Source organism: Crassostrea angulata, chromosome 7, assembly GCF_025612915.1.
Source record: "Crassostrea angulata isolate pt1a10 chromosome 7, ASM2561291v2, whole genome shotgun sequence".
NCBI classification, from domain to species: Eukaryota; Metazoa; Mollusca; class Bivalvia; order Ostreida; family Ostreidae; genus Magallana; species Magallana angulata.
This window is the reverse complement of record NC_069117.1, coordinates 15,969,086-15,993,627: the sequence shown is the minus strand read 5'-3', so window position 1 is coordinate 15,993,627 and position 24,542 is coordinate 15,969,086. Positions and strand designations below refer to the sequence as shown.

General features: G+C 33.9%; 2 protein-coding genes across 3 annotated transcripts; one reads left to right on the top strand and one right to left on the bottom strand.

The window, feature by feature from the left end:
• Positions 1–464: 464 nt before the first annotated feature.
• On the top strand, positions 465–7,156 carry LOC128155689 (uncharacterized). The gene is made up of 9 exons (XM_052817524.1): positions 465–817; positions 1,586–1,757; positions 2,274–2,503; positions 3,950–4,135; positions 4,712–4,824; positions 5,087–5,219; positions 5,390–5,519; positions 5,637–5,671; positions 5,822–7,156. The coding sequence occupies exons 1-9, from the start codon at positions 760–762 to the stop codon at positions 6,028–6,030; spliced, it is 1,266 nt and encodes a 421-aa protein (XP_052673484.1). The 5' UTR covers positions 465–759; the 3' UTR covers positions 6,031–7,156.
• A 682-nt stretch (positions 7,157–7,838) lies between these two features.
• On the bottom strand, positions 7,839–24,106 carry LOC128155688 (uncharacterized). 2 transcript variants are annotated; one of them, XM_052817522.1, is made up of 8 exons: positions 23,937–24,106; positions 20,968–21,070; positions 14,498–14,604; positions 14,136–14,318; positions 13,936–14,035; positions 10,789–10,913; positions 8,651–8,791; positions 7,839–8,563 (listed from the first exon to the last, which is right to left on the bottom strand). In XM_052817522.1, exons 1-8 carry the CDS (start codon positions 24,001–24,003, stop codon positions 7,917–7,919), a joined length of 1,473 nt encoding a protein of 490 aa, XP_052673482.1. In that variant the 5' UTR covers positions 24,004–24,106; the 3' UTR covers positions 7,839–7,916. The 2 variants fall into 2 exon arrangements, with proteins under 2 accessions (XP_052673482.1, XP_052673483.1); XM_052817523.1 differs by having other exon boundaries at positions 24,011–24,081.
• Between the last annotated feature and the right edge of the window lie 436 nt (positions 24,107–24,542).

Here is a 24,542-nt window from a genome sequence, read left to right as displayed (position 1 = left end):
TTTTATAATTATTATCCAGGAATGGGTCAATCACTTTGTCCTCGAAAAGGTGTAAATGAAGGCATCAGTCGAAATATGGGATAGACATTGAAAAATAATCCCCGTAAAAGAAGGGAAATGTAGGAAGGGATCATTCACACATAGAAAGCTATAATACAAGGTGAAACGGTTCGAACAAGAGCATAAACCACTAATACTTTAACTGGATTTAAAATAGCCTTGGATTGCCACAGGAATACGTTCTTTTTTTGTAATTGTACACTCAATGCAGAAAAGTCGATCGACTCCGGAATGTGGGGGAAGGGGGGGGGGTTAAATTTTTCTTACATGTAACGACTGGGTTATGAACAGAAGTACCTTACACCATGATTGTATACTTATAATCCGCTAAATAATATGACCTTGACTGTGGAATAATTAGGTGAAAACCCTTCCACAACCGATATTGTACAACTTTTTAAGTTATAAACGGATTCATGCAAGACCAACAAGACAGTATTTTTTGGAGAATGATTTAAAGTATAAAATAAAGTCCGTCACCAGAGAAGATTTTTAGTGTTTGTTTAATCTTCTTAATTCTAGGGATAAATCTGAGGTCGCAGACGATTAAAGGGTAGAAAAACTCGCGCCAAATCTCTGCACCATTGACAACAGCCTACCAAAGGTTGCAATGACGTGAACTATAGAATCTTACTTTTCATGATTGAAGAGAATATGTGAGTTTTTCAGCATCAATTTCAAGTGCCATATAAAAGGAAGATGGATATCAACATCTTTTTAAGTCTTCTGACAACCACGGTGTTAATACGCAAAATCGGTAAGATTTTTCTACTTTGATATCTTTTACATTTTTCATGTTTATAAAATTACCTCAAACCCCAAGCATTCAAAATTTTTCCGATTTTCTATTAATATAAGAAGACAAAGTAAATATAAAAATATGTTGTTTTTTTTTTTCAAAAAGAAAATGATCATTGTGTAACAAGTATATTCAAATGCTCTAATATATTATATAGTAATATATTTTTATGGGATAAAGTCTTATGTACGTAGTACTACATAAAGTACTTGGGAGAACAACAAATGACGTGCTGGATACACGTGATAAGATAATTATATGTACCCTTTGTCAAACGTTCTTACACCTTTTAACTTTTCAGGTCAATTCAATTCAGTTTAATTTCTCATACTATTTAAAAATTGGCACAAGAGATACAACATAATACATATATACATGTACTTTCATACATTAATCAGAAGTGTTGACATAATTATAGGGTCAAATGATTTATTAATGGAGGAAGAAATTTCTATTTTTTCTTCATAAAATTTAGATTTCATATATTATGACACAAATGTTGGTTGCAAGAAATCAAGTGAAGGATTAAGAACTTTAACGCCAATCCTTTGGAATGTTAATCGTTACTTCATAGAACCTACATAACCGACAACAAAAGGTGATGCCAACAATGTTTAAAAATGTACATAACTGCGTTTACAGTTTAAAATAGTTCTATTCTGTTTATTCTGAATGATGTTTTTTAACGTTGAGCTTACGAACAAATCATTCTGTAACATCTTTCAGGTGCAGCATGCACTTTTCCAGACGAGCTCCGTGGGACCTGGGTTAGTTCCCATAAAGGAGCACTGAGCTTCAACGATTCTCTGATCACAGAGTACCCCATTCAAATGTCAGCTGTGGTGTCCGCCCTGGATTTTAACTGCCACGAGAGCAGTGGAAGAACATACCTCATAAAGTGAGTTGTGGAATATTTAAAACTTTACGCGAGATATGATAAATGTGCAATGATTGAATGGTCTTTTTAACTGCTTGATATTCAAGAGGAAATCTAAACACATGGTTAGGATGAACATGTAGGCTTCTATCAAAGGCTTTACATGCATGGCCCCTTGGTTATGGTTCTGGTCTGGTGGTGGAGGATGATTTTTTTAGCCGTTTTTTTAAATTTGATTAAAAATTGTTGCTAAAGTTTATCCCATATTTGTATAAATCAGCAAAGAATTTTAAATATTAAAAATAGTATCAAAGAGTATATGCCTCACATTGAATCATTTTTCAATACCCGCGAGGAACTTAATTTATTGAGCTCGTGTTGGTTGTTCAATTTCTTTCAAGTTCTTATAAAATATTTTAGATAAAGACGAATGATAAAAAATGGTTAAGGGTTACTTAATTGCTGGAAACTTTAGCTCTAAAATGAACTTTTAAATCATATCCATTTAATTTCTATTGCATTACTCTTTCTTCTCAGATCAACCACGGCTGTTATTGCATTTGGTCAGCTGATTGATGCATACATCTGTTTAGACCTCTACCGAGTGTCCGCCACAAAGTACAAGTACTTCATTGGCACTACGGTAGACTCCAGCATCAACGACTATGTGAAAGGCGTAATGACACAAACTAACATCTCTATGAGCGACGCCTGCAATAGAGCCACGCCCTATGCTGCTAACACTTTCATCACATTGGTCAAAGACGGTGAGTGACACTTAAAAGGCGTGTCCTTGTCCGTGAATTATTCAAGGGCTTTCTCAAGACTGCCACATATAGTGCGATAAAAGTTAATTCAGATTGTTAAACCTTTATAAATATTTTGTTATATAGTTTTTGTTTACATAGTCGAACAAACTAATTGCCACTTAAAATTATACTTGCTATAGTATGCTAGTGAACGCTATAACAAAACAGTTGTTGACGGGATTTGAACAATAAACAATTTTTTGGACCTTCAGACCTTCGGCATGTGTCTTTATGTCTTCATGTTGCCCCATACCCAGTCAATGACTGTATAATACATGCATTTACAACATCTAGGTATTTCCTCTTAATATTTAAGAGAATCGAATGTTGTTTATACAGTTCTAAACTGACAAGCAAGAAACTACGCAATAAAGTAAAAAGACCTGTTTTTGTATAAGTAAACTGTGACTTAAAAAAAAATTAAGTAAATGTCAGCAAGTAGCTAAAATTAACATTTTAACATCGATCAATGATGTCTTGTACATCTCTAGTTGACTTTGCGTGGATTATTCCTTGGTCGACCAAAACTAGAGCAAGATTGAGAAACTGAACTCTACGGACTTGAACGGACTGAGCCCAGTCTTAAAGTAATAACGATGACGATTTCGCATAGATATGAAAAATTGGCTGTTCCTGTTGTGTAACTTTCTAATCGACAATAACCATAATCCATATACCTAAATTGATCTTTTAATGGATAATTGATTAAATAATTCAGAAATATATGTAAATGTAAATATTATCTTTTGTGTCATACGTACTATGAGGGTAGCAAACATTGCAGAAAAAATAAAATGTTGAATCTACTGACGCAGGTTGGGTATTTTTATTTATATACGTTTTTAATTAAGCTACCTTCATATCTGCATGAAGCATCAAAGAAAGCATTTACATGTATATTGCCTAAAAGGCGTTTATATCGTAAAGACGTAATACAAAACCTTCGTTAATGGTCTGTTGGTTTTTTTTCACTGCATGTTGTTCATATTGTACCAATGTTGGAGATCTAAAGCCAAATGCATTTTTGTGTCAAAATTTTTATTTTTTATTGCAGAATCTTATCTTTCCTTTAAAATGACAAAAAAGTAATGCTTCATAAACTTTAAAAATTTGCGAGTTGATTTTTGTGGGGGAAAGTATCTTTAGAGGTTTATATTGAAGCAAACTTACATTACTGCATTTCGTCTTTTACCAAAAAAAATAGTTTGTTATATACATTTGTAAAAAAAATTCTGATGAAATTTACTACCGGGTAATTGTTTAAATCTTATCTAGTGTTTTAATAGATTAAGGTACCTTCAGAATTATCACATTAGCACATTTTTTGCAACAGAATAAAATTTTGAAAAATGCAGCTTCAGCTATAGTATATATTGCTTTAAATTCCACACTCCTTCATTACAGGTGAAATATACACAGGTTCTGCCCAGGCATCCTGCCCCTCTGACCTTAGAGCCGTGTACTCCACTGTCGTGATAAAGAACTCGGATGATACCACTACTTGTTCTGGAAATTCTTATGATGGGTGCTCCCAGAAGCTTAGCTTCAAGTCCACCTACCAAGCATGTGCCACAAGTTTGGTGTTTTCAGGTGAGACAGTTATGATTATATACCGGTACACATACAAGTCTGGACTTCCTAATGTCTTCTTGTAAACACGTGTGAGCTTGTCGAACAATGGTCTAAAGTACATGTCTGAAAGGAAACAATGAAAGACGTACTTTTTTTTTTACTTAATTAATATAGTTATTTTAAACAGATGATCTACCCCTGCATGGGCCCAGATTTTTACTATGATTTGAATAAGATAATTTTACATGTATCGGGTTTGCAATAAAGTACATGAAAGAATTATTTTGATTGTCAAATACCCATCATACAACAAAAAAAACAAAAAAAACACGAAGGTGATATGGGTGTTTGGGCCTTCACGATGCGTTTTTTACGAACACCTATAGCATTGCAAAACCATATATACTATTCCAATGCAAATAAAGCAAAGGATCAGGCCCCAGTGCCCACTGATTCCTATGGTACTCTTCGTACTGATTCTATGCTAAGTTGATATTTTGCACATGCACTTCACACTGTTTTCTGTTTAATTTAGATATTCTGTATGCTAAGTGCTGTTTCCGATGCTAAGTTGATATTTGATATTTTTCATAGGTTCCGGGGACTTCTATTGCCTCCACTCAGAGATCATTGGTGACGTCACTTACACCATTGTGTGGAACAACGACACCACCGTCTCCGGCACCACCTTCAGGTCAACCTGCTTAGTAAGAAGTGGCTACTCCCATTCATATGGTCAACCAATCGTATGACTGAATGAATATTTGTTGTTTGTAGAGATAACCACTATTAGCCAGCTATGATCGATATTTGCAATTTTGTACCAAATAAGGTTTGCTTCAAGTTAAAAGATATACAATGATATATATAATTAACGTTTCTTATTTTTATCTTTTAGGAAATATTATACATTGGCATCAAAAATCGTGTCGCTTGATTTCTTGTTTTGAACCTTTCGTTATTTTGTAGGCTACCCAGACCTCAGGTTCTGTATTGTATGCGACCGAGTACCCTGAATTTTGCAGATATTCGAACCAAACGGGTTCCTCGGTGATGAGTCCAGGAATTAAGTACACGATGTCATCACAGTCACAAACTTGTGGTAAGACTGCTTCAAGTTGCTCAGCTTTAGGAAAACCGTTTACGCATGTATAAAACAATTTTAAGAAAAAAATTATCGTCAATTTCTTAAAGCGTCAAATTTCGTGCATTTTGTCAGAAATAGATATTGTCAGTGAAATCTGAATGTTCTCGTGTTCCTTGTTCTTTCAGTGATTAACAAAACGGGAGGGCAGAGTGGTTTCTACTACTTTCTGATTGTCCTGGGCATTCTTCTGGTCGCCGGAGCGGTGTTCTTGGGTGTGGTTTTGTACATGAAATACAAGAATAAAATCAGAATGATGTAAGTGCCCTGATAAGTCAATAAACATTAAAACTTGAAACCATGTAACTTGACTCTGGCGGTAAGTTTGACGGGTGTTTTGCAATAATTACGCATGCTCATTATTTCTTCATTCAGGGAACTGGATGTGTATACGAAAGAATCAAAGAGTCGTAAGTTAATTTTAATCTGATTTTGATTTAGTCATTTTCTATCGACAAGATTAAGCTTCAGAATAAATGTTGTACAAAGGTTAATTGAAACTTTCTTGTAAACAAAGAGCGCTTCTCCTATTATCGGTAAACTAAATCTTTTTCTATTAGGCCCAACAACATCCAAAGAAGAGGATCAATCTAAAAAGACAAGCGACCTGACTCCAAAGCTCCCTCCCATATTTCCGAACAAACCTTTGATACAGTCAAATGAAACCGAGAACCCTGAGACACCGGAACCGGAACCAAAGCCAGCGAACGTGGAGCGAATATATCCGGAAGAAGAAGGCCAGGCAACAGCTGAAAATCATTGCCACTAAATAATGTTTTCCGTACATATTTTCGTCAGTGAACACTGATATGCGCAGGGGTTTTATCACTGAAATATTTTACGACCTACGTATTATGTGATGATAGTTTTCAATCTTGTCCGTGTAATGATTCTCAATTGAAAAAAAAATAACATAGTTTGTACGGAACAAATTGAACCAAATCATTTTCAGTGGCGTAGCTAGGGACAAAATATTTGTAAGAAGGGGATCTGGGAAACAGCAGCCCCCCCCCCCCCCCCCAATATATAATCCAACATAGCACAATATTTAATTAAGACGGCAGTAATTTTGATATGGTAAAATGTATTAGATTAGATTGAATAGACATTGGATCGGTAAGCACGTGCCTACAGTGCCTCAATGTAGCTACGTCACTGATTTTCTTTAGCATGTTTTACTAAGTTAAAAACATTGGTAGTTTCATGGAAAAAACCCATTTGTCATCTTTAGTTATCCTCTGGAATGACTCTGTACACTCCGCGTAACCTTGATCCATGATCTTTACCGACTATTACAAGTGTTTTGTTTTAAATAGATTCTTATAGTGATTAACCAGAAATGCAAATTAAAAGCATTTAGCTTAATAATTATGCATATATATTTACATCATATTCATATCCCGAATGAATCCCCAAAGAAAGCATTTTATTGTTTAAATAAGAAGACATTAAATTAACTGTGAATAATATAAGATTTGTTAAAGAGTCGAGGAACCCCATATACGAATAAAGAAAAAAATTTTTTTTTTTACCTTGAAAATATTGTTTAAATATATACATGTACATATAGAATACTAGTATACTAATATTAGTATCTAGATTTTGGCATCGGGGTCTGTACCATTCATAACCAGCAAAATATTAAAAATTGAAGTAAAATTGGAAATATTTTAATTTAAAAGTTTTCAGATATTTATCTTGTCTTGAGTTCAAAAAACTTAATTTGCATACATTGTAGATTACTAGTATATATTTTATTCCAAATGTTTACAGTGTCAATGCATTAAAATTCTCCGATCCTCAGCCTCAAGTATTTTATTTTCATCCTAAAAATGTAATTCATCCTTCAAACTTTATAATTGAAATAAAATAAAAAGAATTTTTCATGGTATCCATGCATTTTACGAAGTTATTGCAAGTTTTGTGACGATGAATATAATGGAATAAATAGTGTATGCAAGTTAAGATCAAATTAGAAAAAAATGCATGTTGTACCGGTGCATCGGTGGCTCGAACCTTTGTACCTCTGGGTACAGGCACGTAGCATCGTTTTTGAAAGTGGGGGGGGGGGGCAGACTCATCAAAAAGATCTTGACAAGCAGAAAAAAAAGGAAATAAGACTTTTCCAAAATCTTCAAAATCCTAATCCGGGGGGGGGGGGGGGGGGGGGGGGCTGGAGTAGTATATAACTTCAATTTCAATCCTAATTTCCTTATTTTCATATCATTTTTTTTACATCCTCCATAAAAAGTGGGGGGGGGGGGTGGCAACTCCATGATAATTCAATTTTTTATGTGTAAATTTTAAAAAATGAGTTGCTGCGAGAAAAGTGGGGGGGGGGCAGCCCCCCCCCCCCCCCCTGGTGCTACGTGCCGGGGGTAGTAGGTCTCCGTGAAACCACTAGGCCAAGCAGTTGAACCATTTTGCGTAATATTAACACTTCAAGACTAATTAAATTTGTCTATGTAAAAGGCAGATTTATGGGACGAATAAAATTTAGAGTTATCGAACATTGCTGGGTCGTTAATGTTTTGCAACAGAGAGACAATCATTGTCAAAGGATTTTTTCACCAAACGCTCTCTCTCTCTCTCTCTCTTTCTTTCTCTCTCCAACATAAAACCAAGTTAGACAATAAAAATTCACGAAAGTCGTGTTCATTTGTCGTGCCTTATTTTTGGTTTATTACGGTCACTTTTATTCCGTAAATAATCAACTTCAATGAAATGGCGTCTCCAGAGTGGAGGGGCAAAGGAACAAGAAAAATCGGTTGAACGTTTCCGGTTTTTGTTCTTGGCAAAACAAAACACTATGCATGCTATGATAACGAAAACCAGCGTAACAATTAACAACACGACCAGAGATATTACAGCTTCAGTGGTTAATAACAGAGTTCGATTTTGTGTTGTCCCTGCTGTTGGATAACCACTGGATAGAGTTATGGAATGTGTTGTCTCTAATATTGTTGTTTCAGTTGTAATGGTTCCTATTGTTGATTCTGATGTTGACATCGGTGTTGTCTCTGATGTTGACATAGTTGTTTCTGAAGTTGACATTGTTGTTGTTAATTCTGCAGTTGACTTTGTTGTTGATTCTGCAGTTGATATCGCTGTTTTCCCTGATGTTGACTTTGTTGTTGATTTTGCAGTTGACATCGTTGTTGTCTCTGATGTTGAAATAGTTGTTTCTGAAATTGACATTGTTGTTGTCTCTGCATTTGACGTTATTGGTGTAGCTTCGGTTGTACTTATTTCTGTTGTTATTTTTGTGGCAGATGTAGATGATTCAGAAGTTGCTGCTTCCCCTGCATAGAAAAAATTACGGTATAGACGATAAGTGATAAATTCAATTTTTTATTGCTTTTAATCAATTTGGTTGGTCTGTTACTGACCTAAGAAACTGTACATCAACAGGAATCCTCTATTTTCTATTTGATCGTCTGAATAAAATATTATCTGAACAAACGAGGAGTTGAACAACAATGATTTCGGTTTCAAACTTTTCGTGTCGCACAACACTTTCCTTTCTTCTCCTGAATATAAAATCACGTTTTATGTTAATATCAGCCTCATTTTAATTAATAAAGTGTAACTGAGTCCAAAATATTCGACAAATATATCTCTTATGTTGCAAGAGTACTCTGGCATACTTTACAAGTAAAAGGTAGCTTTTAACAGCTCTTTGTAACGCGTTTCATTTCATAAATTATATTAACTGTTCCAAATATGCTTATAGGAATCCAGCTGCAATACTGTAGCCCTCTACGAATTTTTATATCTGATGTTTACTGGAGAGGGCTATAATTCCACAGGATCTCCGTAATGGTGCAAAATTAATTTTCATGCGGCTGATTTCGGTCTGAAAAGATCGTTTTTATATTTGACTTCCTTAAAACAGCATGATTTTTTAATTCAGGTTGAACCAAAAAACTATACTAATCAAAACCAGATAAAATACATCAGCATGTTTACCTGTCGTCTTTTTCAGCAGCCATGACAGTTCTAGCGTGATTTTATGGGATGTACGCCTTGAGCTTTGATGAGCTTGATAACGTGAATGTCAGTGTAAATAAGCGATCTTACCTTGTTCTATCACTAAACATCATTAAGGAAGGAGTCTTTTCTGGTTTTCGACTTGTCAAACGTAAATTTGATTAATTGTTCATTAAATCAAGATGAAAGGAAATTAAAATAGTGTATTTTTCTTTCTTTTTTACTATCATACAACTTGGCATAGAAAAATGTAATCAATGTTTAGAATGGAACAAGGACTATATTTTTGGCGTAATATTGGCGTAGGAAAATATCACATGTTGCGCAATTCAGAATTGCTGCAAATTATATATATATAATGAGTCTGTTTTAGCATTTTAAAAACAATAACAATAATGTTTGATTTTTTTTTACTAATGTGAACTAATAATATGATACTTGGGTTTCAGATAATGTTTTTAAAATATGATTTGCCTATCAAATAACATTTTATAAGCTTTTTAAAGCGCCATTTCTATACATTGATTTTTGTGAAAAAATCACTAAAATCAGTTTTTCTCTCTTATGAAACGGTCAATATATTAGCTTTTCTGTCAATTTATATCTTTATATAAAGTCTTCATAATACATAAAAATTAGAAATATTTTATTATTGGAAGCATAAAAAAATAATCAAAATTTCTTCAAAATTTAAGAAAATTAGAGGAAATGCGGGCTAAGCAATATCAATTTTAGTATAAATATTTATTCCAATTTAGTAGTATAAGCTGATAGACACTCTCATGGTCTATGATTTCATTGAAGATTTGAATCTTCAAATCTTAAACAAATGTCTACAGAACTATAAAGAGCTACACCTATTTTTATCAATCTTTACGTTGAGGAAAAAGGTAGTGACCTTGACCTGACCTTTATCCAAAAACAAAAAGGTCAAATTTAATTAAACTGATAGAATCATTAAGTAATATGATCCGTTTGACTGTGTCAAAATTTCATGCATTTCTTATTATAAGAAGTATGTTTGATAATGAAAAGACTCCTTCCTTAAAGGAAATGGTATATAATGGAAAATTCATATTTACCGCGTTAATCATGTTTAAAATAGGGGAATTCCTATATTCGGTTCAAGATCCTCTCCTGAATTCTCATTGGCTGTCCCAAAATAATTAAAACCTATCAAGGTCCGTAAACATGGCAGACAAATTCAACTTGAGTTCTTGACAAACACGTAAAATAACCGATATATGGACTATACTTGATATTTTTGGATTAATTTATGCCATACACAACTACAATGTTTGAGTTCAGTTAAGAAATGCAAATGTTATTGTCATTTATATCCGATTTGAGCCGAAATTTTGTTGCGGGAGTGAATCATTCCCGCACTTGCACTATCAAGGATTACGGAGATCCTATGGTGTTGAAGACGTCTCCCCCCCCCCCCCCCCTTTAAAAAAATCGGTAGAGAGCTATATTATTGCAGCTAATAGGAAGCATACTCATGTAAAAATAAGAAACTTGAATTGTACAGATTTACCGTCAAAGGTGGTTATGTTATCGTAACAAACGCCATCTTCTGCATCTGTATCCAGAAACAGCACATTGATTCTGATAGTCCCGTCTTCCGTCGGAGATGTTATGTTCCAAAAGCAATTTGTATTACTGTTCAAAGTTAACACACAGGTGATAAGTAAATAAATGAAGATACAGCATGCATGCATTGTTATTTTCTAGTACTATACATATATTGAACATCAGAAAAGACAACAGCACAGGCACCTGACGTTATTTATTTATTTCATAATGAAAAAAAACCCGTTATCTAATAATACATGTAGGGTATTTATTTTTAATTATGAGAAAAAATATTTAACGTAATGCCGTGCACTAATTGAACAACAGTGCTCACTGACATATAAAAGAGGCTAAAATTCAACGGTTTTGCACAATACAAACACATTGAAATCAACATAGTTTAACACAGGCGCGAAAGAAACAGACAAAATCTAAACGAACGTATATATATTGACGCAAATAATCAATGAATGGCGCTATTTTGCACCATACCCGTTCTCAAAGAGGTATCTTCCCTTGATGAAAAGATGAAAAAATTAATTCATTTTGTTAAAATATCCGCTGTATAAATGGTTTGTTTCATTTCATATATAAAAGAAAAGAGAGAGGTTATTAATATATTAACAAAGAGTTTTAAAAATTGTAAATTACTTTTTACTATGTCTTTATAAGGCATGTGCCGTCCATAGAATTCAAAGTATTTAGGTTAATCAAAATAATTATTACTAAATGGACACTAATCAAAAAAAGATGAAGTGTCCTTTGCTGGAGTACTGTTAATGAATGTCAAACCATTTATTTGTTTTCACGTCACAATTACATGTAGTTGGTACTAGATCAAATCGCAAATTGGAAAAACCGACATTTGCCTACACATAGTGTACTGTTTAAGTATTCCATCGTTTTTCAATCTGAATTTTCGTGTTTTGCCATCCATACCTATGTTTAAATTTTAAGTAAAGAAAATTGCAACTACGGATCCATATCTTTTCCTAGAAGGGGGTGCGAGAAATAATAAAAAAATTGTCAGTCGCGGGCCCAAACTATAGTTTTGGTACTAGTAATTTTACAATGTAAAATGTTTGAATTTTCTATGGAGGAAACTCCAAACCCATTCTGTGCCAGACAACAAATAAGATGGGTGGGTACATGTATTGTTTGAATAGGTCTGTTGGAGCTAGCCCCACCCCGTTCGACCCGTTTTTCAAGAGATTAAGATCATGTACAATTCACTAGCTGTCTAGAATCACACATGAGGGGGTCGTGATCGGTGTAACACGGGGGCCCTGATTTTGAAGCGGTGTAAGTAGCTAGGCCATCGAGTATTCAAAGACTTATTATGTTTAATTAAAATCGATTTTAATAACCAAAAGTATCGCACGGAAGACAGTGATTATTGATAAACTACCTCTAGTAACATGGGAGTTTAGATATCTTTGGAAAAGCCCAAACACTTCGACAATATACAGGTGGAGTGGGCGCAACGTATTATCTTCAGGTATTTCATTAAAAATGTCGAATCCTACAGAAGAACTCCCAATTTTTTTGCGTCCAAAATTATTCCATGTCATTGTGAATTGAAAATCTACATTCAAAAAAGAAAACCATTTCACATGTATGAAATGAGGAGTATTTGATCGAAAATCCGATGTGACGAAGGGGGCTGTTGATCTTGTGGCGAAGGGGGGCTGTGACTATATTTCATATAAGCAAATTTTCTATAATTTTTATATTCCTTTATTCATTTCAATATAAGAACCATGATAAATGTAAATTCATATTTAATAAAAAATCAATCCATATAAATATAAAAACTACCATTGCTGCTTTGCGTATAATTGACAAAGGTAGAATCTTTGTTTTATTGTAATCATTTGAAAATTAAATATAAACTGCATGCATATTATCAATAAAAAGGAATTCCTTTGAACATTCTATTTTTTTAAAATAAGAATTGTCGTAAAAGTAAATGTTTAACATATAAGTAAATGTATGGATAGTAATCTAGATTTCGTGAGTGCGCTTAAATCAAATTCAATGGATATTCCGAGAACAATAAAAACATTACAGATCCTAAATTATTTTTTTTTTAAATCGAGGATCCAAAAAAGATTCCAAACAATTTTAATTGAGAACTACTGCATTTATAATTAAGCCTGGGTTGACTGATTTTTTTTATATGTAAAACTGGAAAAATAGTATGATTTGTTCATGAGACGGAAAACACAGTACGGACACTACGAGTATGCAAGACAGATCGCGTGTTTTCGACAAAGGTAAATTTAAGGATGAATTCAACAATCCTTGTTATATCGACGCGCAAAAGGAAAAACTTTGACAGAAAACTTCATTATTGCATGTAGCACATATATTCACTAGTATATACATGTAGTTACAGTTTGTTCACTTGTTATTTAGAGACAAAGCTTTACATTTCATTCACAGTGTTCGTTTTTGATATTTCTAAAATTGGGTTAAATCAGAACAGTATAGAGAAAGTAGATTTGTCTGCAATTGTTGAATTTTATAGAACTGCTACACATAGTTTGGCAAATTCAATCGGGTATCAAACCCTTGTTGCAAATGAACATCATGTTGAAGGTAAACCAAGCAGCGATTTGATCAGAGACGTATATATAATCTAATGTCGAAAAATTGTAACGGAAAAATCTAAAAAACGCCACCTGACGACTGTTTGCGCTAACACGTCCTTCGTTTTGGGATTTAATATCTGTTCATTTCACGCCAATGTATGTATGATTTTCTTGTGCGAAACCGTTGATTTTGATTTAATTCTCAATTACTTGGCAATAAATACTGGTTGTTATACATGTAAGATCATTTATTGGGCACAACGTGTTCTTCGTTGGTTGATAATTTTGTTTGAATTAATCCGTTTTGCATTTTAGAAAAATGTGTGTGTATATATATATATATATATATATATATATATATATATATATATATATATATATATATATATATATATATATATATATATATATATATATATATATATATATATATATATATATATATATATATTGTTTGTCATTTCCGCTGTCCATTTACAAAAATTTAGAATAGCATACTCAAGATGTCTTAGTACCTTTTGTAATTTTCCGGGAAAGATGGGGATGTTAAAACTTCTTCGTCCTTGGTTGCTACCAAAGTTTTGATATTTGAGTTGCAAGCCTCTGCTTCATATGCTGGAATGATACAGCAAACAGGTAGAATTAATGAATCTGTTTATGTGAATGTGTATATATCAATATTTCACAATGTGTCTTATTGATATGTATTGCCCACCTACTGGTCTGGCAGAGAGTATTTCCACCTTAAAGCCTTTTTCAAGCTGCGCGTGTGTGGTAGAGTCCGTGATAAAGCTAAGTAACATCTGATTGGACGACGTGACGTAGAAACGTGATACAGAGGGTGCAGTTTGGGGAGAGCAAAAAGCATCATCTATCCTACGATCGCCCATTGTTGTACCTTGAAAAAGATTGGGATTTAGGTGGGTTTCTGTATGCACGATATCGCAGGTTCTACATCATTATTATTATTATTATAATTATTATTATTATATTTGAATAATTGATATGTTATTCATTAGTTTAATTTATTAATGTTTAAGTCTTATGTAAAAATGATCCAAGATAAATGTTCCCTACCATCATATGCCAACAAAACATCTCCACATTGGACCTGCTCAGTTACAAGAAATATTAACTTCAACGTTGTGTCAGCTGATCGAAACAACCACTTACAGTTTAAAGCTCTGGAAACAATATAAATATTGAAACATATGAAAAGGATAAAAATGTTCTATACATCACTCTAGTGTCCTTCTGAAGAATTTTTATTTTTAGTCATAATGCATGTTTTTATCTTTGAAATTAAAATATGTCAGAAGGACACTTGTCTAAAGATTGCTCGTAATTCCAGTAGATTTATTAATTAAGCTCCGAATTATTTGTACTGGTTGCATCATATAAAAGATTTACCATTGCATGTCAAGCTTTCACCACAATGCATCAAGGTTTTACCACCATACAAATGTACATAATGATTTTAACACGCCATAACATAGCTGCAGAACTGTAGCTTTCCCGTGAAAACAATTAGTACCATTAAATTTTTCATGCAATTTACTGCTGATATCGTCTCTTCACTTGCCTCGGATAGTCTTTTAAACACCATCACCAGTCTCGTAAATTCATGTGGTGCACTTTGTTTACATGTAAAAATGGCGACTCTCGATCTCCATGTAAATTCAACATACTTGATTTTCCGAGGTCAGTAGCGTGTTTCGAAGAAAGTCTGAGGCAAATAAAGAGGCGATATCAGTAGTAAATTGCATGAAGAATTTAATGGTACTAATTGTTTTCACAGATTTGCTTATAAATAAGGTAAATTAGTCGAAAACTAGCGCACGTTTTTCTGTGCAATAAATATACAATTTTTTCAATGGGTGGCCCTGTAGCTCTCCGGTCTGTCAATATTTTTTTCCCCGGAGAGCTACAGTTCTGCAGCTAGCTATAACAGTAATGACGTTAGTACTGCATATAATGAACTTATCACCTAATGTCAAGAAGTTGCACTGCATTAAAGGATTTTGCAACTGCACATGAAGAGTGAACCACATAACATAACGATTGAACAATAGTTCATTATGAGTTTAGCTCTGTATGAAATGAGTTTATCATATCATATAAAGATTTATTCATAGCATATAATGAATAAACCACTGCACATAATGATCTTACGACATAACGTAATGATGTTACCACTTCATATAAAGATTTTACCCCTGGATAAAATGGTGAAATTACAGTATATAATGATCTCAGCACTGCATACAATGATGTTACCACTTCATATAATGATATTACTATTGCATATAAAACATATACCAATTTATATACTATGAAATTGACCTTAAGGCAGTTATGGCGTTCTATACTATCCGGAAAGTGTGTTTTTGTCTAGCAACAAATTCAGCATTGAAGAGCGCCCCTTTTGTTGAAAAAAGTTAGTCACAGGGTGCGTTCATAGTATTTCCAGTGGTACCAATACCTGTTTGCCAATGGAAACAATTTGTGCCATTGGATCCATATTTACTCTGAACAATTTTTGGGGTAAAATAGTGGGGAATTTTAATTACCAATGTTAACAATGGTACCTTTGGTTTACCATTGTTAACACTGGTCGATTATTTAGCGGAAAATGTCAAACCAAGATGCAATATTTTTGCCTTGTTGATCATTTTACACCAAAAGGATACATTCAGAAATATAATTTTTGTACAGTTAAGTGTTTTGTTTTTATTCTTACATTTTTTCTTCTTCTGTAAAATGTGCTTAGATCTTTGAAGAACATGGCTAGAGTGAGTCATTACTATGCGATTACTATAATACCACCATATTTACACCCGATGATTTTGATACCGTTTGTTCAGGGACACATTTGAAAGTCAATGCTATGGTTAATGCCAACAACAATCCAAAGGGCCCTACCCCTAGGGTGTTGCTAAAACGCGGAACGGAAAACGGAACTCAAAGCGGAACGGAACGGAAAGCGGAAATCTTATCTAATGTTATTTACTTGATAGATTTGTTAATCATGCTAAAAACGATACACTTTAAGTAATTTCTATTTTTTTCCCGAAAGATTAGCAATATAAGATTATTTATTCAAGAATAATTATTTGCTCATGATTACATAACATGCTATGACACTATAATCTGTCCCAAAATACCTTCGATTCGCATTTTGCTGAATAACTCGATATTTATATATACCTCAGGGTTCAAGCGATTTTCTTTCAGAAGTACAGAAGTATGAAAAATTCTTATTATTCCGTCTTTAAAACGTCCTCTCTAGCTCATCAGCTGGTTTCAATACACAGCTAAAAATAAAGAAGTCTACGGGGTTTTGCATTTCAACAGACCCAAATGATAACGTTGAAAAAATTGTGCAAGGTCTTCTTAATGATTTCCAAATAGAGAAAAGATGTCAACATTTTCCATTATAAATCCCTGAAAGAAATCTGTTTTCGATCCTGTGAATCTTTCCGATTAAAAATGATGTGTCAATGAAATTTTGTCGGATATTTCCCGTTTCATATATTTCAATTGCATCTTTTACAGCTATGTGTATGGCAGACTATGGTCACAATTTATAATCGGAAAATGTAACCAGGCAACGTCCAGAGCTCTCTATTTGGATCATATGTATATAGCTGCAAGAATGAACAATTGCCAAGAAATGCAAACGTTAACAAAATTGCATTACTTAAAATACTAGTTTCACTAAGTACTGGGTATTTTAGTGTTTAATGTACTTTAAATTTAAATGCCGGCAGTCGTACGGGTTATTTTTTTTCATCTCAAGGATACTGTGTCGTCTGTATGATTTAAGATCGTACAGAACACCGAAAATTCAATGTTGATGTAAGTATATACATCATATTTGAAATATAAAAATACTCATAAAAACACATGAAACGCTTTCACTAACTGCGTACGTTACGCTGATATGCCAGCAATACCATATAAGAAAAAAAAAGTAAAAATTTATAGCTAAATCGTTTCTGGCCAGTTTATACCCTTTCAATGCGATAAACGTGATGTGATATTTTCCGTTTTCCGTTCCGTTCCGTTTTCCGTTCCGCGTTTTAGCAAGACCCCTACCCGTAATGTTGAAAAGGAACTGTTGGTGTTTTGTGGAAACCACGTTTGAGAGCTTTCGATGTATGGCTGATCGGCTTCAGAACATCTGTAACAAGTCTTTTATAAAGTATATTCTCCTCCTTAAAATATTAAGGCCGAATAGATATCACACATCACAAGCAAAAAATTGGAGAAAACTTTCATTTTCAAAATGTTTTTGGTGCTTTAGATGCATGACAGTCATATTCCAACCAATGTCCCCAAACACCTGCAACATGCCTACATATACAGAAATTTTTTTTATTAGTTTTACTTTTTGTATGTTTCAGTGCTTATAAGGAATGGTTCAGCTGCAACAATATTTAAGGTGGAAAAAGCTGTGAAATTAATCTGTTGCCTTCAATGCATACACAATATCCGCCTTTTTGTGACGTCATGAAAAAAGTTATCATCGCTAACAGAGCTCTAGATCGTCTGCAGAAATGTCTACCTAAGGTTAATTTTATCGGAAAACATTGGTACCGTTGGCATACCAATGGTTAAAAAAATTACCAGTGGTAAAGAAAGTGAGCGCACAAGTTTGCAGGAATCCTCGACACGAATCAATTGGGATTTAAATGTCTATAACCTCGAAAGGCTATGTACAGGTTTCAACAAAAATATATTATGTTGAGAGTCGAAGTACATGGCTGTTCCGGTTATTAAAAAACTCACAAGCTTTCAAAAAATGGCAATGAGAGGTAAACCGATAACTAGTTGGAAATATGAATGCAAACATATTTTAATGAAGTTATATTGTGTATATCCTAAAAAAGCTAGTAATAAGAAAAGAAATAGTGTTCATTCAGCAGATCAACAAATTAAAATATACCGGCATATTATAATTCAACATCATGTTATAATAACAAACATTTAAAACAAAAAAGTTTAATTTTTTTTTAAAGACCACCAGTGGGATTTGAACCCAAAACACTGAATGTTTGTATTCACTAATCCAGGACGAAACCACTGAGCCATGCGAGACTTGTCAATATGCTCTATAAAGTACTGTTTGAAACAACATTGTCATATCAATAGACTTTGTTTTTTATCCTTCAAAAAATAATTTGAAAAAGTACATAATTTGTCATCTCTGGGTCATCTCTCCATCTTTTTTTAAAAAGCGACATTTTTAATGTTGAAATATGTTATCTTTACACGTTTCAAATTTGTGGAGAGAAGACCCAGAGACAACAAAATCATTTAAAAACAGTTGTAAATAAGTAGGATTTTGCACGAATTGCATCGTGTTGCTATATTTAGACCCATATTATGATAAAACCTCTTGCATTTCAAATATTTTCCCACTCATTCCACATCCAACAGAAACCAAATAACGGTTATAAATCGAAAAATATTCAAAATTAGTTGATAAAATTTTCACTCTCATTGTGCGCCCAGATTCCTGCCGAATGTACATCTTAAGCGCCCACTTTCTTTTGTCTGCCAACGGCAGTACTCTTAACGCACCCACAGAATGTTTTGAACGATTCTTGATCAAAGAGAAAGTTCAAATTAACGCGGGTTATGTAATTTTTTTTCTGCATTGATCGCTACCTTCATAACAAATCGTCTCCTGTAAGACATCGTCATGATTATTTCGTGCAGTCCGTGATTTTTTCTAGGTCGCTGTAGGTTTGGACCAATTGATAAACAGGGCGTGTCTATATCTGTCCTGTCAGTTTCTTATCAGTTTCAGCAGCTGTATATTTCGACCAATCGATAAACGGGGCGTGTAGATTTCAGTCTGGCAGTTTCTATAGAGCTATGAATTAACTATAGGTTTCCTTAAGAAATAGAGGGAATAATACTTCGTAGATGTAAATGTATGTCAATATACACGGATGTTAAAATGCTCTCAACAGAGTTTTTTCGATGATCTAGTAAATTATAGTATTTACATATTTGTTCTATGATAAAAAAAGCGACCGTTAAAATAAATGAAAAAAAAAACAACAAAAAACACATGAATAACAGCGTGCATATCGCGCATATCAGACAGGCATTGCCAGTCAAATGAATTAGTCAGAATTACGTACGAATAAATTTTTAATTCGTATCAGAGATTTAAATAACATGATGATATTTTTTTTTCGTTTCTTTCAATTTTCAAGAGTAGAAAATTTATTCGACAGTAGTTTCTTTTGATAATTTTGCTAATAGACATGGCGAACAAAAGTTAATTGCACGGTCGTCCCGAGTATGGGCGGCGGAAAGGGTAAAAAATACGTTAATGCAAAACGAACAAGTTATTTTAAAAAACATGCTAAAATACCAAACAGACCAGCCTAAAACAAATCATCAGCTTCTTTTCAAAATCAACAGACACCGGTTCAAAACAATTAAACGATCACCAACTAAAAAAAGCAATAGTAATCACTGGTCATGCACTGAATAAACGGTAGATGCCGTGCCAAGCGGTATCAGGAGAAATCGTACCCTAGAATAAAGGTACCTTTGAATTATAAGGAACGTTAACATGCGCGGATCCAGATTTTTTTTCTAGGAACTGCAACAAGAGAAAAGGGGGGGGGGGGGAGGGGGGTCCGAGGGATATTTAGATTTACAAGGGGTTGGGTGGTGTTGGGGGAGGGGGGGGGGGGGGTTATGTATTCGGTAATTTCACGATGCAAATTTAAGAAATTTGATTTTTCCAGGAGGGGGGGGGGGGTCCAGACTTCAGTTTTTCTACATAGCAGAATTTTAAGCTTTGCATTTCGTGAGTAACTTGACTTTCAAAAGTTTGGTAAAGCATTTAAAGCATCAATTTACCATTTTATAGAAATAAAATTGGAAAAAATAATACTTTAATTGTTTGGGCTCAAATCGTATCTTATTTTAATTCATTTTTTAAAAGAAATTGATTTTCAAATTATATTTGCAACGGAAGTATTTTCCTCTATGGCCTCATATACAAAGGTTTTTAAATATCCATGGTAAATTCTCGAGACATTAGAATACTGGTACCAAAACAACAACAACGCGCCATCGTCTTCTTATTGTAACGGAACTGTCTAGGGGTTAGTCCCTTAGAGAATAACAAGAATTTCAAGATATGAAGAGTACACTATATATGGTGTGCTAGGCTAGCCGCAGGTTTGTAGCTCCCGGTCTGAACAAATTCGGATGGAGGACCTGGGTCCCAGCGCGAGAGCCAGACATGGTATACACAAGACGAGTAAACGAATAAACGAATGTCAATCCTACATGTAGAATGTAATGGCATGAGAGAGAGAGAGAGAGAGAGAGAGAGAGAGAGAGAGAGAGAGAGAGAGATCTGTATTATTTACTTGATTTTTTTTTACCTTTCTGAATTTTAAGAACCAATCCTACATTCTAAAAAAATGTTAATGCACTTTTGATTTTAATTTTGAGATGCACCACCCTCTTTTGTGGCTAACCAACAATTAAACCTCCCATATTGCACTCACTGGCCATAATTTGGAGATGAATCGTCAGGGTAAGATAACACGCTCATGCCATAGTTTGGTACAGGTACATCCAATCCGCTTCTAACACACTGACCCATTGCATCTGTATTCAAACAAAGTATTTATGATCGTTTCATATTACAACAACAGAGGCCCATGGGCCACATCGCTCACCTGAGCAACACTATCCATAACTGATTAAATTAGCATTACTGTATCAAAATATCTTGACAACTAAGTACAGTAGATCTTACTAAAAAAATTGACGATTTTTATCCACAAATATCTATGGTAAATACCAAGCCCCTTTGGTTGTTGTACCTGTAAGAAGATTTTTTTCTATTCCTATAACCCCCCCCCCCCCCCGCACCCTCACTTTGTGGCCCCACTTTTCTCTAGGGAATCATGGTTTGATCAAAGTTTAATCTGCACACACAATTTACTGCTTTTTGGACTAAAATCTTTCCCAGAATGTTTCTAAAGATTTTCTCTAAATATTCCTATGTAAAAATTCATCCCCCCATTGTGGTCCCACCCTACCCCCGGGGACCATATTAATTTGAACAAACTAGAATCTACAGCTTCTGAGCATGCTTCCATTCCAATTCGAGCTTTTCTGGCCTTATAGATTTTTAGAAGAAGATTTTTAAAGATTTTCTCTATATATTCCTATGTAAAAATTTATTTGATCCCCCCCCCCATTGTGGCCCCACCCTACCCCCGGGGACCATGATTTGAACAAACTTGAATCTACACTATCTGAGGATACTTCCACTCAAATTTGAACTGTTCTGGCCTAATAGTTTTTGAGAAGAAGATTTTTTAAGATTTTCACTTTACATTCTTATGTAAAAATCCACCCCCCCCCCCATTGTGGCCCCATCCTACCCCTGGGAACCATGATTTGAACAAATTTGAATCTACACTACCTGAGGATGCTTCAATACAAGTTCCAGCTTTTCTTGCCTAATAGTTTTTGAGAAGAAGATTTTTGAAAAATACCAACAAATTTTCAATAATTCTAAATTATCGTCCCTTGAGAGAGGGTTGGCCCTTCATTTGAACAAATTTGAATCCCCTTCACCTAGTGATGCTTTGTGCCAAGTTTGGTTGAAAACTTTACAACAACAACAACAACGCCGCCAACGCCGACAGACAACGGACAAACTTTTATCAGAAAAGCTCACTTGAGCTTTCAGCTCAGGTGAGCTAAAAAATTGAACAGCTGGGGTTGTTTTGGTAGAACAAAAATATTATCTCTCTAAATGTGCACATTCTGTAACAATGTTTTCCATTACATTGTAACATTCGTCGATTATCTCGAACGAGCCTTTAAAAACCTCGTGAAATCTTTCTAAATTTAAAAACACATCACTTGAGTATTTTCTAGTTTCTGACTGATCCTTTTCATACTTCATTCAATTCTTGTATCAATTTTCTTCGGGTCAGTTTAGTTCGCCGACAAAACTTTTCACGCACAGTATTTAGCCAATGCCATCAATAAAGTACGAAAGACGAATAGGGCCACATAAAAAAATATTTTTATCTCGTTATAACGAGAAAAGATCTCGTTATTACGAGTTAATTTTCTCGTAATTACGAGAAAAGATCTCGTTATTACGAGTAAATTATCTCGTAATTACGAGAAAAAAATCTCGTTATTAAGAGTTAATTTTCTCGTAATTACGAGAAAAGATCTCGTTAATATTACGACTTAATTATCTCGTTATAACGCGAAAAAATCTCGTTATAATGAGTTAATTATCTCGTTATTACGAGAAAAGAACTCGTTATTACGAGTTAATTTTCCCCTAATTACGAGAAAAGATTTCGTTATTACGAGTTAATTATCTCGTAATTACGAGAAAAGATCTCGTTATTACGAGAAAAGATCTTTTCAAAATGGCGCGTTTCATTATTCTATTCTCTTTATGTCAAGTGTATGAAATACTGCAATGTCTTTAATTTTACACATACTTAGCATTATCATCGCTTAGTAGCATAAACAGAATTTGATATAAAATCGGACCAATCAGTTTTAACGAAATTTCAGAAGAAGGAGCAAAGCAGGTTGATTGATGAATTGATTGAACTATATATTGATTAGAAGGATACATGTAATTTGTTTTCAGACTCCCAAATGTTGATATACAAAATCAATTATTTTCAATATACATATAGGTTGTGTATGAACACAATTCAGGTAATTCCTGTATATAAATGATTGAAACTACATAGTCATTAAAGTCAACTGTAACAATAGAATTGTGTTTTTACGACAAGGGCTACCTGGTATTTACTTCGGAGTGGGATTATAATATATAAGATGAAATGAGAATTACATGAAGATCTTTCCACTTATTCATATAAGTGAAATGTCAAATCCGATATTTTTATTTAAAAATTAATGAATAATGTCCGGTGTTATTTAATCATTAATCAGAATTGAATTAACGTTTATGGAAGGAAAAGGAGTGAACCAGTCGACTTGGAGGTGTTTTCAGAAATGCACCATTTATATAAATCCTTTTTCGTAATAACGAGATCTTTTCTCGTAATAACGAGATAATTAATTGTAATAACGAGATCTTTTCTCGTAATAACGAGATAATTAACTCGTAATAACGAGATATTTTCTCGTTATTACGAGATCTTTTCTCGTTATTACGAGATCTTTTCTCGTAATTACGAGATAATTAACTCGTAATAACGAGATCTTTTCTCGTAATTACGAGATAATTTACTCGTAATAACAAGATCTTTTCTCGTTAAAACGAGATAATTAACTCGTAATAACGAGATCATTTCTCGTAATTACGAGATAAAAATATTTTTTTATGTGGCCCTATTCGTCTTTCGTAATAAAGTACTATGTTCGCCGACAAACCTTTCACGCACAGTATTTAGCCAATGCCATCAATAAAGTACTATGTTAATCTAACAATAAATGTAAAAGTTACTTTCATTACCTGAAAAATAATTCAGTAAAATTCCAAACAGACCAAGTATCCAGTATATATACATGTGTACGTCCATATCGTACCTCCACGCAGACGACTCTTCTTGACTGACATTTTCTCATCCATAAAGACATTGAAGGCTTACTTTTTCGAGTGACAAATAGAAAGCAACAAAACACACAATGAAAAATAAAAAATAGAAAATAGGGTGGAACTAAATGTGACGGTTGGTTGAACATCCTGTTAGGGCGCACATACCAACGGTGCATGTTTTTCTAAAAAAAAAGAAGTATTATGTTACCCTACAGTTCCTGTAACTTATATTTTAAAAGGAGTTTTTATTTATGGAATTCAGTTGGGGTGGGGGTGATCGAAGCTTTAATCAATTATTTCATTTTTTATAATAGGGAGGCATTCATCATCGAAAAGATATGGTTTTATATATACAAACTTCTACATACAGGTACCAATCTGTGTGGGGATGCAGACGAATAGGGGTAGTGTGGTGTTTTCTATCCATAAGCAGGTGACGTTTTGAAATAGGTAAGCTCCGACGTTAGGGGGAGGGACAGTTGGCTTTACGTTTTTTATTCTATATCTATAGATATAAAAAAA